Here is a 14,576-nt window from a genome sequence, read left to right as displayed (position 1 = left end):
TTGATTGTATATAACCACAAGAGCATCAGTGAGATCAGATACATATGTTGGATGATGGCGGGTATGGTAACTCATCCCGGTTCCACAGCTCCACAGTCCAATGCTGGTGACCTTAGGCTCATATGCAGCTGCTCCAAAGCATCCCGTTCTATTGCCATTGCTTCTCTATTGAGATTATACATCAATCAGCCTTAATATTAACACCACCTGCCTAATATTCAGTAGGTGTCCTTAAGATCTAAGCATTCAAGGTATGGACTCCAGAAGATGTTAGCAGCAGATTCTTTAAGTCCTGTAAGTTGTGAGACGGGGCCTCCATGGATCAAATCAACGACCCTGTCGCTGACTCACAGGTGGTTCCTTTCTTGAACTACTTATGGTGGGCACTATTCACTGCATACCAAGAACATCCCACAAGACCTGCCATTGTGGAGATGTTCTGGCTCAGTGTCTGTTTAAGCTAACTGTCTGTGTCGGCATTGGGTGCTTCTCAAAGTAGCTGAGTACACTAATTAGAATGGGTGTCTGTTATTATATTAGCAATTAGTACACTATTATTATTATTGTTAACATAGCTGTACCACAAGTGTTGACCTAGCATTTTCCTCTGGGACCGGTTCACCCTGTGCACACAGAGCTCACTGAGGCGAGGCACTTTCTGATGAGTTCACTGACCTGACTGATATATGAGACGAGTCCTCGGTGGGGGAGGAGGGTTGAGCACAGTGGGAACGGTCGGTGAGTTTGGATGGAAGTCACTCACCTACTGTTGACTCAAGCTGATACAAAGCAAATATTTATTGCATATCAATTGATGCACATTTAAAAAACACCTGTTTACTGTACACTGCCTATTAAAAGTTTGGGGACACCTTGACTTGTCTTTACGTTTTTCCACCGTGAATTTCAATTAACACTCAATCATACGAAAGTATCCGGACACTCAGAGCTTGTAAGCGTGTGAAGGTGGGTTTGACAACCCTTGCAAGGTTCATTTCACCAAAAGCACACTGAGGCCTTTAGATGGCTGCACCACTTCGGAACGTCCTGAATTATGATCTGACAGTTTTCTTTTCCAAACGATTGTGTTTTTGGTTTGATTGGGTTCAGTCATTTCCAATTTCCACCCAGAAGCTAGAACTCTATCACACACTGCAACCCACGCTGGGAGGGTGAAGGCAAGCGTGTCATTCACCTGAAGCTCTATCCAATTTAAACTATCGTTATAAGCATTGATTGAAACTCTTTTGGCTCTTTTGGCCTAGCCAAAATAAACTGGATTAGCGGTTAGCTGGCTGAAGAGGTTGTAGTAGTCTCTGCTAGGGTTAGCTTTTTAAGACTGGCCTACCCGCTTGCTTTGTGCATATCTCCTTTGGCCTGCAGTGGAACTTTCTCCAGCAGGCCCTTTTCTGAGCAGCAATTTTTATTCTCACTTCAATATTTTCCCAAAGTAGCAGGGTTTATGGACATGTTGGGGGTGGAATGGTTCAGTTTTACTTTTGAAGGAGGAACAACAGTGTTTGAGGTTCACCGTTTGTCACTTCAATGTACCAAACTGTGCCAAGGTCTTAGATACAGTCTTAGATTCTAGGGCACATTCAAAGTGTTGAGTTACTGCAAACTGGCTAAGAAATCATCATTTTGAAAAGCTTGGCTTAAAAGGCAGCATTGAAGAGGTACACTTAATGTACTGATTTTATGTTACCATAGTAACAACAACAACAGCATTGCAAAGACTGAAGAAATGTTTATATCACTGATCAGAAAAGACAAGCCTGTGATTCCCTTTTCCAGGGAAGAGAGTCCGGCTATAATTTCAGAATCTGACACATCACATAGGAGCATTCAGTACCAGGCACTTCCCCGCTGCTCTGAAAGTGAGGTATTGTAGCTGGCTTCAGGCTGCATGCTTCATGGATGAAATATGACTATTCCTCTTCAACAGCAAACTGATCCTTATCCTTCTCACCAATAAAATAAGGTTGCCAATATGCTTTTAATGCCAGCTAAAGGTTAAACCACATCCACTTGGTCTTGTCGTGAAAATATGTTATAAGAATGGTGTTTGCTGAGCTTTTGCACAGTGTTATGATTCAGGCTAGTGAAGGCCAAGACCGTTCTACCTTCTCTGTGAAACGACTAAAGTCAGCATATGGCTAAAATCCTCTCAGATGGATTAATAAAGCAACCGCTACAGCTGTCCGGGGGCTGGCTCATGTTACCTCGGTCTCACAGTGTGTCTCTCTGGACCTTTGGTTGCATGAGCCACATTGAAAACACCTCCCTGTGACTAAATGTTGATGACTTGGACAAAGGCCTTGGCTCATCATATTGAAACTTGTTCTGTTGGGACTGTTTAGGGAGTGATCTGACCCACTGTGTGTTACATTCCAATTACTCATTCAAATTTGTGATGAAAATTCCCAGTTTCTCAACCAAATAATGATAATACAGACTAATGATGGAGGATAGTTATCTAAACCAACATATAGTAATAAGCTTAAGCAGTTAATTTGAGTCCTAGACGACTGCAACACTGGGGTTCCAGCAGCTTCCTGTTTAAGACAGGCCTGTGTCTTTGTGGTTTTTGGGTTGTTCTTGACCATCTGAAACAATTTCCTCCCAAGTGAGGGCGTCAGTTTGGCAAATTAGCTACACATCTCAATCTCCTTTACTAGGAACAGTTGTTTGAACTGATGACCTTGGAATCTGCATATTCTGACATTCCTGTAAATCTACAAGCATTCTTATCAGATCTGCACTGAGCTCCCTGCACATTCCCATTATACTGTGAGTTGGTAAGTCCATTGAGTGCTGTCCAACAAACCCTTTTTATGTGGGCACAGAGGAGCTATCGGCTGTAGTCAATCATGATCACTAACAGGAAGTTAGAAGGCAACACTGAAATAACTTCAGGAACACATAATTAATAATCTATACAGGTGTACAAATATATTTTTGATGTATGTATGATTAAAACCTTGTATTACATTTGAAAAGACATCATTTTTTCTTATACTACCCAAAATTACCTGTAAACCTATGTTTTAAAGCTCTAATCTTAACAATAATCTTAGTAATAATCTTAATCCAATAGTAATCTTAATATGGTGTAATAACTTTGTGTGAGTTTCTGTTAAACTCTTCCATTTCTATTATGATTATTCTGACTTTAGCATCCCACCACTCTGAATGCCTTGGCAGATTACTTATGCAGGAGGAATTTTGTCTATTACAGATTTAGGATTGTCAAGGTATATAAAGGATGTGTTTATGTATGGTAGTTATAAGCTACCTAGCTAATGATGCAGCTCACAGAGTCAGCCTAGCCAGCACATGAGGAGGTTTTTAATCATTTAATGAGTTTTACTGGGTGTTCTAGATGAGGGAAAGCACATACTTGCACAGAGTTAAGAGCCCCTGAGCTATTTGGCCACGTCTCAAACCATGCACTATGTTAATGAATGTATGTTCTGTGTGGGCGCTTTTATTATACAATTCGACTCACTGAAATGGGTAGTTTAAGAAACAACAATGTAACTCCAAGTCAATCACACGTCTGTGAAATTAACCTATCCAGGTAGGAAGCAACACTGATTGTGAATTAATTTCACCTGCTGTTGTGCAAATGGAACAGACAACAGGTAGGAATGAGAGGCAATTAACAAGACCACAGAGCATTTCTCTGTTCTGTCTCATGTTTTCTGGCTGATGTTTTGGTCACTTTTGCATTTTGTCAGTGCTCTCACCCATAGAGGTAGCATTAGGCGGTGTCTACAACCCACAGAAGTTGCTCAGGTAGTGCAGCTCATCCAGGATGGCACATCAGTGCAAGCTGTGGCAAGAAGGTTTGCTGGGTCTGCAGCACAGTGTCCAGAGCATAGAGCAGATACCAGGAGAAAGGCCAGTACACCAGGAGACGTGGAGGCCATAGGAGAGCAACAACCCAGCAGCAGAACAGCTACTTCCTGAGCCCTGCAAAATAACCTCCAGCAGGCCACTCATTTCCATGTTTCTGCTTAAACTGTCAGAAACAAACTCCATGAGGGTGGCATGAGGGACAGATGTCCACAAGTGGGACTTGTACTTACAGTCCAACACTGTGCAAGGCGCTTGGCATTTGCCAGAGAACACCAAGATTGGTAGATTCGCCATTGGCACCCTGTGATTTTCACGGATGGGAGCAGGTCCACACTGAGCACACTGAGCCATTTATATAACAATTTTCATAAAAACGGATATTGCAGTATGCCGTAATGTAAACAGCAACAAAAATACAATTAAATGAACTTAACATAATTCAGTAAAAGCGTCCATAAGTGTTGTGTACATGCTGCAAATATATCATTTGCTAGGGGCAGTGGTGGCTCAGCGGTTAGAGCGCCGGGCTATGTGGGTTCGATTCCTGGGCTCGGCAAGCTGCCACTGCTCGCTGGAGTTGGCTGCCCACTGCTCTGGTTGTGTGTTCACTACCACAGATGGGTTAAATGCAGAGGACACATTTTGCTGTGCAGTGCACACTGTACAGTGACAAATACACGCACCTTTAACTTTTTTTTTTATGTAAAAAAAATTGCATTAATAATCAATGCAACAATTTATAATAATATATTCAGCTTACACTAACACACTAAATCTAGATGCATTAAAATATCTATGAATATATTTGAGAATATAGAATTTGGCAACTATCACTCAAAACTCATAGTTCTTTAAAATGAGTTGTTGTCATAGTAATAAATAAATGTTGTCATTGAAATCATAAGAAGATTTTGGGTCGTTTATTTTACAGATTTATTATTATAATTATAATTATAATAATTATTATTATTATTATTATTATTATTATTATAGGAAATAACTGTAAATTTGAATCCCATTATTTTTCAGATTAAACTGAATGCAGTATAGATAAAAATTAAAGAAATGATTCTTGGTTTCAGCTGTAGTGTCTCTGCTGTAAAACTATTTAGACTCTGATGAGCTGATGATGGACATCCTTCACATTACACTCAGTGTAGTTTTACTCTCGGAGATATTGCAGCTATATTTTATTTGAATTTAATTATTAGACAAATAAATGTAATAAATACGTCCCTGGTAATTCCATGTATTTAATTATTTACTAGATAAGCTATACAGTACGTATTGATATATGTATTATCGCAAACCATTGCGTAGTACAGTGAATTGAGAGATTAGGGATCACAGACCGCCATTTTCACACGCGCGCGCCTCGCGCTGTCTCTTTAAGACAAAGCGCCGGAAACACGTAGGTTCTTTTCCGGGCTCTGTAGCCTCGCCGTGAGTGTGGGTTTTATCTGCGCTCTAAAAAAACGGGCAAAAATGAGCGTCCCAGCCTTTATTGACATCACCGAGGAGGACCAGGTACTGTAAACACCAGCCGAAGGGATGTTGACCCCGTCTGTGTGTGATATGATCCAGGATCATTGACGGGGTTTGATGATTTAAGCCTTAGCCCGGAGCTAAACACTGTAGCCCAGCTGTGTTCATGCTAACGTTAGCTAGCTTAGGCAGGTTCATCACACATGGAGGAACAGGGAGGTGATCTTCTCATCCCCTCATCCTCTATGATGAGTCCCTCATCATCTCCCCTCAGTCACAGATCCACTCTCTGTAGCTCCAGACAGAAGCCCATCTGTTAGTGGCCGGTTTGTGTTGGTCAGCCTCTGTGTTGAGACTCTCCACCGTTGGCCGGCGGTCAGTCCGGTGGTTGGGGGTAGTAGAGGGGCTGATGCGTTGTCTGTTAAGGTAGCTAGCTAGATGAGCTGCAGTCTGCAATTCTGTACCTATATGATCAATCTGGGTGGATGGTGGAGATGTAGCAGCGGTCAGTGAGTGGAAGGATAGCTAGTCAGTTAGTAAAGCTGCTGGTCATCTTTAGTTCTGTAACCTTCACAGCTGTGTGTGTTTCACTAGCTATTAGAGGTGTAACATAACATCAACAGCACACCAGTGCTGAGTGAACTGTCTGAACATCCTGTCACATATTTCTCCACATTATCCAATATCTAGAATTATTTATCTGATTTCTGATATTTTCAAATGTATCTGCTGATACTAACATTAATAAGGTGTTAATGGGGGCTAAAGCTATGTGAAGTAGCATTAATGAGAATTATAACACCTATTTTTCTTACTTCCGCTCGTCTTGTTTGAGTTACAAAGACAGTACAATTATAATAATGCAGATATTTTATTGCATTTATTCAATATTTCTGGAGTTTGAAGACATACATCAAATGTTCATTTGAAATATTAATAAATGTAAATTTCTGTCTGATGCCGATATTTTTTTTTCCTGAATGCTGACATATGTTGCATGCCCATTTTACACTATTTCACAATGTTAAAGGAAGCTGTCTGTTCTTGTGCCTATGTATGCAGGCCTCAGAGCTCCGGGCCTACATCAAATCTAAAGGAGCTGAGATCTCTGAGGAGAACTCTGAAGGAGGCCTCCATGTAGACCTGGCTCAGATTATTGAGGCATGCGACGTCTGCCTGAAGGATGACGACAAAGGTAAGTGTGTAGATGGCCAAGAGCCTTCAGTAATTTGACTATATATATATATATATATATATATATATATATATATATATATATATATATATAAACATAAACATAAACATAAAGTTTAGATTCACTTGTTAAATTCATATTGTTTGTTGTTATTTTGTGTACAATAATAATTACAGTACAGTAAGGATTTAAATATTGTAATGTGGGTTATATATTTTTAGGTTGTTTTGGGAAGCATTAATGTCAATTTTATTTTCAGAGCACATTTTACAACAACAAATGTTGACCAAAGTGCTCTCCAATGAATATAGCAAAGGCCAATGAATCAAAACAAAAGAATGCTGCAGTTTTCATACAACCTTAAAAGCAATGGTGGGTGCCAGCCTAACAGGCAGTGGCAACTCATTCAATTTACCTATTATCAAATGGTTATTGAATAACGTTTGTTCCAGTGTTTTAAATGGTAGTTTTGCTGTATACCGTGTAAGTTGGGGGTTTGTATTTAATACTTAAGCAGCAACAGCAGCAGCAGCATCTTCCTTCAACACTATATTCTTGTGTGTGTCTATGCAGATGTGGAGAGTGTGATGAACAGCATCGTGTCTCTGCTGCTGATTCTGGAAACAGAGAAGCAGGAGGCACTGATAGAGAGCCTGTGCGAGAAGCTGGTGAAGTTCCGGGAAGGCGAGCGACCCTCTCTCAGGATGCAGCTGTATGTGCAGAGTTTAATGCATCCCTTCATTCATTTTCTCAGTTGTTCAAACATTTAACTCGCTCAATTACCCCAGAATATACTCTTTCATGAGACTTTCATGCAACAACACCAAAAAAAATATACTACCATTTAGGCTTACGGTTCTACCTTTCCATCTGCTCTGAAGAAAGGCAATAGAGTTGTTTCATTACTGTGACAAACATCACAGTAACAACAATAGAAAATATGATGGTGGGGAAAATAACCTTACTTAAATAACAAATGACATAGCAGGCTACACAACCAACTGTAGTAAACCCCCTACAGTTTTTATTTAATATGCAGATTTTGTACTGTGTGTTAGAACTGGGCGATATGGCAACATTTTATCACGATTTGTAAAGACATTTTTTATGATTTACGACATTTATCACTATTGTCATGTAAACAAAATGCACCAACAGCGTAAAAACAAAGAACGCCATATTTTTACTTAAAATGTGCTTTACTGTATTTAATTAAATAAGGCTGATTACCCTTTTTAAAGCGTGCAGTTAATCTGTGTTCTTTAAGCACTGATGATATTCACAAAACACTCATAAAAGCATATCGTTTACCACAATATCAAAATGTATCACAATATGATGATATATTGTCAAATTGCCCAGCTCTACTGTGTCAAATCTTTTCTGTTGCATTACCCTTTATCTTTGTATTTATTTATTTAAATATCATTCAGTCTTAGCAACCTGTTCCATGGTATGGATGAGAACACACCTGTGAGGTACACTGTGTACTGCAGTCTGATCAAGGTGGCAGCTGCCTGCAATGCCATCTCCTTCATCCCCACTGACCTGGACCAGGTATAGCCTTCAACACAACATTTCAACACAACCTTCTCACAATCATTCTTGTTCTTTAATATAATCAATTACTTAATACATGTTGCACAATTAACAATTAAAATATCTCCTTTTTTATAATAGTTTTTAAAATAATAAATAAAACTGAACATGCAGTCAAACCTTTTATGTTCCTCATAGGTGCGCAAGTGGATCGTGGACTGGAATCTGACCACAGAAAAGAAACACACTCTTCTGAGGCTGGTGTATGAAGCGCTGGTCGACTGCAAGAAGAGGTACCCGCATGCTGACTTCTGCAGTTAAAGATGGATTTACCATTAGTTTGACCCTTGTTCCTGAACATGTGTGTTTTTTGTTGTTTATTACAGCGAGGCTGCAGCTAAAGTGATGGTGGAGCTTCTGGGCAGTTACACAGAAGATAATGCATCCCAAGCCCGGGTTGATGCCCACAGGTATGCTGCACTCTCTCATTTAATATAAAATAAAATGTAACGCTGACCTCACTTTAATTTGATCACGATTTTTAGGAAACAAGTGAGCACACCATGAGATCTCGAATTTCACCAAGCTTTTATATGATTATTTTGGTGTTTTTTAAGTACACTGAATACATGACTACTAGAGGGGCTGTTTACACACTGTGGAAGTATGGACAGTTAAACACATCGCACCATCCTTTTTATAATGTTTATAAATAACTTGAAGATTATATTTTGACCAAAGAAAGAGCCCATACAGTATGTTGATATAATTTGGGATGAGTTGTTATTGTTGGATATTTGCCATATGTGTATTTGCTGATGCTAATTCTGAAACATTTATAAAATGTAAAAAGTTGGACTAAATTTAGTTGTATTGGCCTTGTTTCTGTAGAATATGCTAGTATAAAAATATAAAGCTAGAATTTTAGTACACTAGCCCAGAAAACCAAGCTCAGTAAATACATTAAAATTTTGTGCGTTATTGTTGCTACATTTTTGGAGCATTTCTGTTGGTCCACTCAACATTAAATCTTGACCACACTGCTAGTTTCTTTTTCACTTTATTTAATTTCATTTATTTATTTATTTATTACCTATTTGTATATGTAATTAGTATAATTGTTGTAAATATCTACAGATGATTCAAACTCATGCAATGATGGTGGACTCTAACATTAAAAAAATCAATGCAGTTGAATCCCCACCATTCTCAGACCAGAATCTCTCAGTGCATACTCCCTGACCGCTGCGTTCCCACAGGTGCATCGTCCGTGCTCTGAAAGATCCAAACACATTTTTGTTTGACCATCTCCTGGCTCTGAAACCTGTGCGTTTCCTGGAAGGAGAGCTCATCCACGATGTGAGTAGACTAAATTTACCTTGTTTAAAAGCTGATATACTGTATATTTGACTTAATTGTTCTTCAATCATAAATCTTCTTTCTCATTAGCTCCTGACCATCTTCGTTAGTGCAAAACTGGTGGCCTATGTCAAGTTCTACCAGAGCAACAAAGACTTTATCGATTCTCTTGGTAAGTGTTAGCATTTTTGTTAATTCCCTGTTCCCGTCCACTAGCTAGGACTCCCCATCGTACAACGCTAGCATGTACTTTCTCCAAGTCGCAAAGCTCCGCCAAATCATTTTAAACTTCACTGGAGCTCAACATGCTTGGAGGAGAACACTGACTTTCAGTTCTGTTACTTCAGCTAACAGGAGCTCATACTGGCTAGCATCGTTCTAAGTAATGGGGGGGTGAGTGAGGCAGCCTATCCACCCAGACAGAGCGTGGCCAATAGTGCTTTCTAAAATCTCCAACCACAGATGGCTGTAGCATCACCAGAAATGGCACAAGCAATATAGGGCCAAGGCTTAGACGGCTGCCCTACTCTGATTGCCCTACTCTACTGAATCAACTTCTAATCATGCCGATTATTTATTTTTTTATTCTGTTTTTATTATTTATTTATTTATTTTTCTTATTATTATTCTTTGATACATTCCCCACTGTCCCCTTTAATACATACTGCTGCATGTGTGGTCACTTGACACCTTCCTGTCCATCCTGCTACACGGAAGCAACATTGACAATTCAAACACCGAGCCAACTGAGCAACTTATTTATTCGTTGATCCCAATCAAGGTAAAATGTTTAATTGGTCGTTGATTTGCGGTCATATCACCCAATACTATCTCGCTAGCCACTGGTCTACAGGCCAAATAATGCAACCACGCTAACTCCTACTGTGGTTGTTGAATTAGAAAGCTTTCTTTGTATAACGGTGTTCTGGAATTGAGGAATGGCTGCAGAGTGCAACAGACTGTCCAGCCTGTACATTCACCATCTACCGAAATTACTTTCACCTTCAAGATTCATCATTAGAAGAGACCTTTCCTAGTCTTAAAACCAAGCAAGTTTTGCCCTAGAGCAGGGCTGGGCAAACGAGAGCCAGAATCCTGCACAGTTTGCTGATTGTCCTGCTCCAACAGACCTGCTAAGATTGGCAATCAACCGGTGAGTTGAATCACCAGAGAATCTGGCCCTCCAAGACTGAAGTAGCCCACCACTGCACTGGAGTCTACTGACTTACTGCTGTGCAATGCAAGTGGGCATGTTTACAAGTGTATTTTGGCCGGAGTACCAGTTTAAGTGATTGATAAGAATGACCAACCTTCTTGGATTGCAAGTAATCACAAAATCTGGCCTCAAAAGATGACGAGGCACAAGGCAATGTCAGTATAGTGTGTAAATGGCTGGATGGGGATGTGCAATTAAAAGGACGCAAATTGTTTTTACCAATCAGATCAGCTGACTGGATCATTAAGCACAAGCACGCAGCGTTTCTCTAACCAGTGGAGCAGCACTGGTTCTGCGCAGCTGGAATGTGAGACTCAGCATTGGCTTTGTTTGTCTTCAGCCCAGAGCTGCTTGTTAATTAGAGCTGGGATCCTCCCAGCCTCCAGCAGAATGAGACAATTCAGACCTGTCGTGTAGCGACAATCCGTCTGTTCGCTGCTGTCGCCTCCCATTGGCCCATAATGAGAAGGATCACTGGTTCTCTGGTTGTCAGTAGTTATTTAACTATTGTAAATATGTCTTTAGGTTGGTTGAGCATTATTTACACTGAGTATCGGCAGCAGTGAGGAATCTGTAGTGCGTCATGATGTAATGATTTGTGGGACCTACGACAGCTACATCAGAAGTTAACAATCATTTTGAGCGTTTCTATTGGTCCATTTGTCATGAAATTTTGACATGGTATGAAGGAAAACTGCCAGATTCCAACAGCAATGGCGGATATGATTATTTTAAGCACATTATTTAGAATGATATAATATTTTTGCATCTCTGCAATAAGAGGGGTCTCGTTCTGAAGAAAGTAGTTGAGATCTGAGCTAGTCTGAAGAACAGAGCTCAAGTGTTCAGTTCAGTTCACCTGATTTAACATCAGTAGGCACTGATTTATCACACCTGGTGTTGGATGATGACTATAAATTATACTAGACTCTCATGAGGAGAGCTTTGGATATGTTCTAATGTACATAGGGTTGTAAAACCACTAATCTGTATGAATGTTATTTTTTAGTTGCGTCTAATATTAGTGTTTTTCTGCCCAGATAAGTTTTATTTTTAGTACTATGAACTATAATGAAATTCTTACACTTTTCAGCAACAAAAAAAACTGCCAAATTCTCTGAAACGCCTTTGGAGACGGCTTATGGGAGAGAAATGAACATTCAATTCGCATGCAACAGCTCCGGTGGACATTCCTGCACTCAGCATGCCAATTGCACGCTCCCTCAAAACCTGCAATATCTGTGGCATTATGCTGTGTGATAAAACTGCACATTTTAGAGTGGCCTTTTATTGTTGCCAGCCTACGGCACACCTGTGCAATAATTACGCTGTCTAATCCGCATCTTAATATGCCACACCTGTGAGGTGGATGGATTATCTCTGCAAAGGAGAAGTGCTCACTAACGCAGATTTAGACAAATTTGTGATCAATATTTGAGAGAAAAAGGTCTTTTGTGTACATAGAGTTCGGCTCATGAAAAATGAGAGCAAAAACAAAAGTGTTGCATTTATATTTTTTGTTCAGTGACAATCAAATCACCTGCCAAAGTTAATCCTGATCAGCCAGATAAGGAGTTATTCAGTCTCATTTTTGCACATAACTGTAAATATAAACAAATGTATGTTTGTGTGTGTGTTTAAGGTCTGTCACACGAGCAGAACATGGCCAAGATGAGGCTGTTGACCTTCATGGGCATGGCCGTGGAGATGAAGGAGATCTCTTTCGACACGATGCAGCAGGAGCTGCAGATTGGCGCAGATGACGTGGAGGCCTTTGTCATTGACGGTACGGCTTAATGCTGGGATGGGGGGAGGGGATCATAAACCACAAGTGTATCTTAAGTCTTTAATCAAGCCTTGCTTGACTGGGTGTTTTTACAAGAAGTGTCCAGGATTGTGTAAGACTTAACTGGAGTGTTTATTTTGCTTAATGTTATTGTATTTATTTTTTTATAGCTGTTCGGACAAAGATGGTGTATTGCAAAATTGACCAGACGCAGCGGAAGGTTGTTGTGAGGTAAGCTGTGGAAGTACCCGCCTTTAATCAAGCCTTGTTCTTGTTTCTGAGGATGTTTTTGGCTTTTTTTCTGTGTCCGGGAGGACTACAGAGCAGGAGCTTAGTCATACATTTCAAACCTATTTCCAAACCAACTAGGTTTAACCAGTGTGTGAGAAATTGCACAAGTGTATTTGACAGTGGGGAACTTTCAGAGGAGGCCTTATGATTTCTGTATAGTCTATCTGTTATAACTATAAATTAGTTGTAATATATAGTTCATTTTTTGAGGTCTCTAGGGAGATACAGCCAAACTAGCTCAGACATCTGGACTTAAGGCCTCACACTAGTAATTCTCAAACACTAACACAGCACTGATAAGCTGATGAGTCTCGCACAAATACTTTTGTTTTTGCTGATTCCAGTACGTGATTATGCAGAGAATGTGTGAAAGGGCTTCGAAACCTTTGCTTCATGCCTCTGCTTGCATGGTCACTTTAACCACTAACATAGACAGAAGATGACAGCAGAATCAAGGTCACATTTTATCTTTTGATGGGTGGGACCGGTTTCATGAGAAACATCCATCTAGGCTTTCTGGAAGGTCTAGATAGTTCACTGGCTGTCAGTGGCAATCTAACAAGGGTTCACTCAGTTGTTAGAAATGGAAAATGGTGGCGGTAGCTCTGCGCTAGGACTCTTTTTACTGAAAGACCCTGTAAATCTCCTTCAAATAAAACGCATGCAGTCTTTCACAATTCTGTTGAATTGGCAAAAAAATAATTACACCAGCATTAGTGCAGAGCTTGCATACCATTGGAATTCCTATTGGGTTGCTATCATTAATTGGTGCTTTTAGTTAGGGTTTTATTTATTTATTTGTTTGCACTGTGCTGATTGGTATGCGCATGTGTTGGCTACATTTGGGGTAGAGAGAAATTGTGTAAATTAAATTTACAAAAAAAAATAATAATACATTTAAAAAGTCAGTAATGGCAGGCTATAACCTGTTTAAGGGGTTAAGTTACCAAACACTAACCTATACATTCTTTTTCTCTGTAGCCACAGCACACATCGCACCTTTGGTAAGCAGCAGTGGCAACAGCTGTACGACACCCTCAGCTCCTGGAAACAGAATCTGGTCACTGTCAAGTCCAGTCTGCAGACCCTCTCTCCAAATGCCTAAAACAACCTGCTCTGCTGATCTTATATCCATTTCAGTTTTTATATATATGCACAGTCAATAAAAGACAAATGAAGACCGTTCTTACTTTGTCCTGCTTATTTGTGTGCTCATATTTCTATTTGACCTGACCTGACCTGACCAGTTTGGCTTAGTCACTGAGAATTTTGAAATTTTTGAAGAGTATTGAAATTGCAGAAAGTCAGAGAGTGTGCACAACGTAGCGTGTTTCGTAAAGGACATAAATAAATTGGTCCTCTATAAATTGATTTTCTAAAACTTATTGTAACTGTAGTCTTGTTTGCCCCTCTTCCTGTTGCTGTGTAGAAAGAGACTCACATGGTCGATTATTTATTTTTTTATTCTGGATTTCTCACTGTCCTGTTTTAAAGTGAAACCACTTTTATAAATGAATAAAAACACTGAAATAGTATTTAATGTGTCAAAGGTTTTCTAAACTTAAGAACTGGAGCATTTAATTAAACATGCAGTTTATTTAGTTTATACTTAAAATCAAAAATACTTTAAATGCTGAACTTTTGTTGCTGTTTTAAATATGCTTATATTCAATTGAGAATACACAAATAAGTTAAAAATATAGGAGCTTCCAGAATTTTAAATGTTCTAAGAACCAAAACCAAAATTGATTTAACGTTTAATGTCGTACTAACCAACAATTTCTTTTTGGAATATTTTTTTCTTGTAGAATAAACAGGAATTATTCAGCCAGTGCAGTGTAGCT

General features: G+C 39.5%; 1 protein-coding gene across 1 annotated transcript; it reads left to right on the top strand.

Annotated features, from left to right (window-relative positions):
* The first annotated feature begins 5,275 nt into the window (after nucleotides 1-5,275).
* eif3m (eukaryotic translation initiation factor 3, subunit M) lies at nucleotides 5,276-13,917 on the top strand. The gene is made up of 11 exons (XM_072695371.1): nucleotides 5,276-5,388; nucleotides 6,409-6,541; nucleotides 7,115-7,253; nucleotides 7,975-8,098; nucleotides 8,279-8,373; nucleotides 8,467-8,550; nucleotides 9,340-9,439; nucleotides 9,530-9,611; nucleotides 12,298-12,441; nucleotides 12,612-12,672; nucleotides 13,714-13,917. The coding sequence occupies exons 1-11, from the start codon at nucleotides 5,347-5,349 to the stop codon at nucleotides 13,835-13,837; spliced, it is 1,128 nt and encodes a 375-aa protein (XP_072551472.1). The 5' UTR covers nucleotides 5,276-5,346; the 3' UTR covers nucleotides 13,838-13,917.
* The last annotated feature ends 659 nt before the right edge of the window (nucleotides 13,918-14,576 follow it).

The sequence above is a fragment of the Salminus brasiliensis genome, chromosome 13, assembly GCF_030463535.1.
Source record: "Salminus brasiliensis chromosome 13, fSalBra1.hap2, whole genome shotgun sequence".
In the NCBI taxonomy this organism is placed as follows: Eukaryota; Metazoa; Chordata; class Actinopteri; order Characiformes; family Bryconidae; genus Salminus; species Salminus brasiliensis.
Note: the sequence above shows the minus strand (reverse complement) of the source record. Positions and strands in the feature narration are given on the sequence as shown.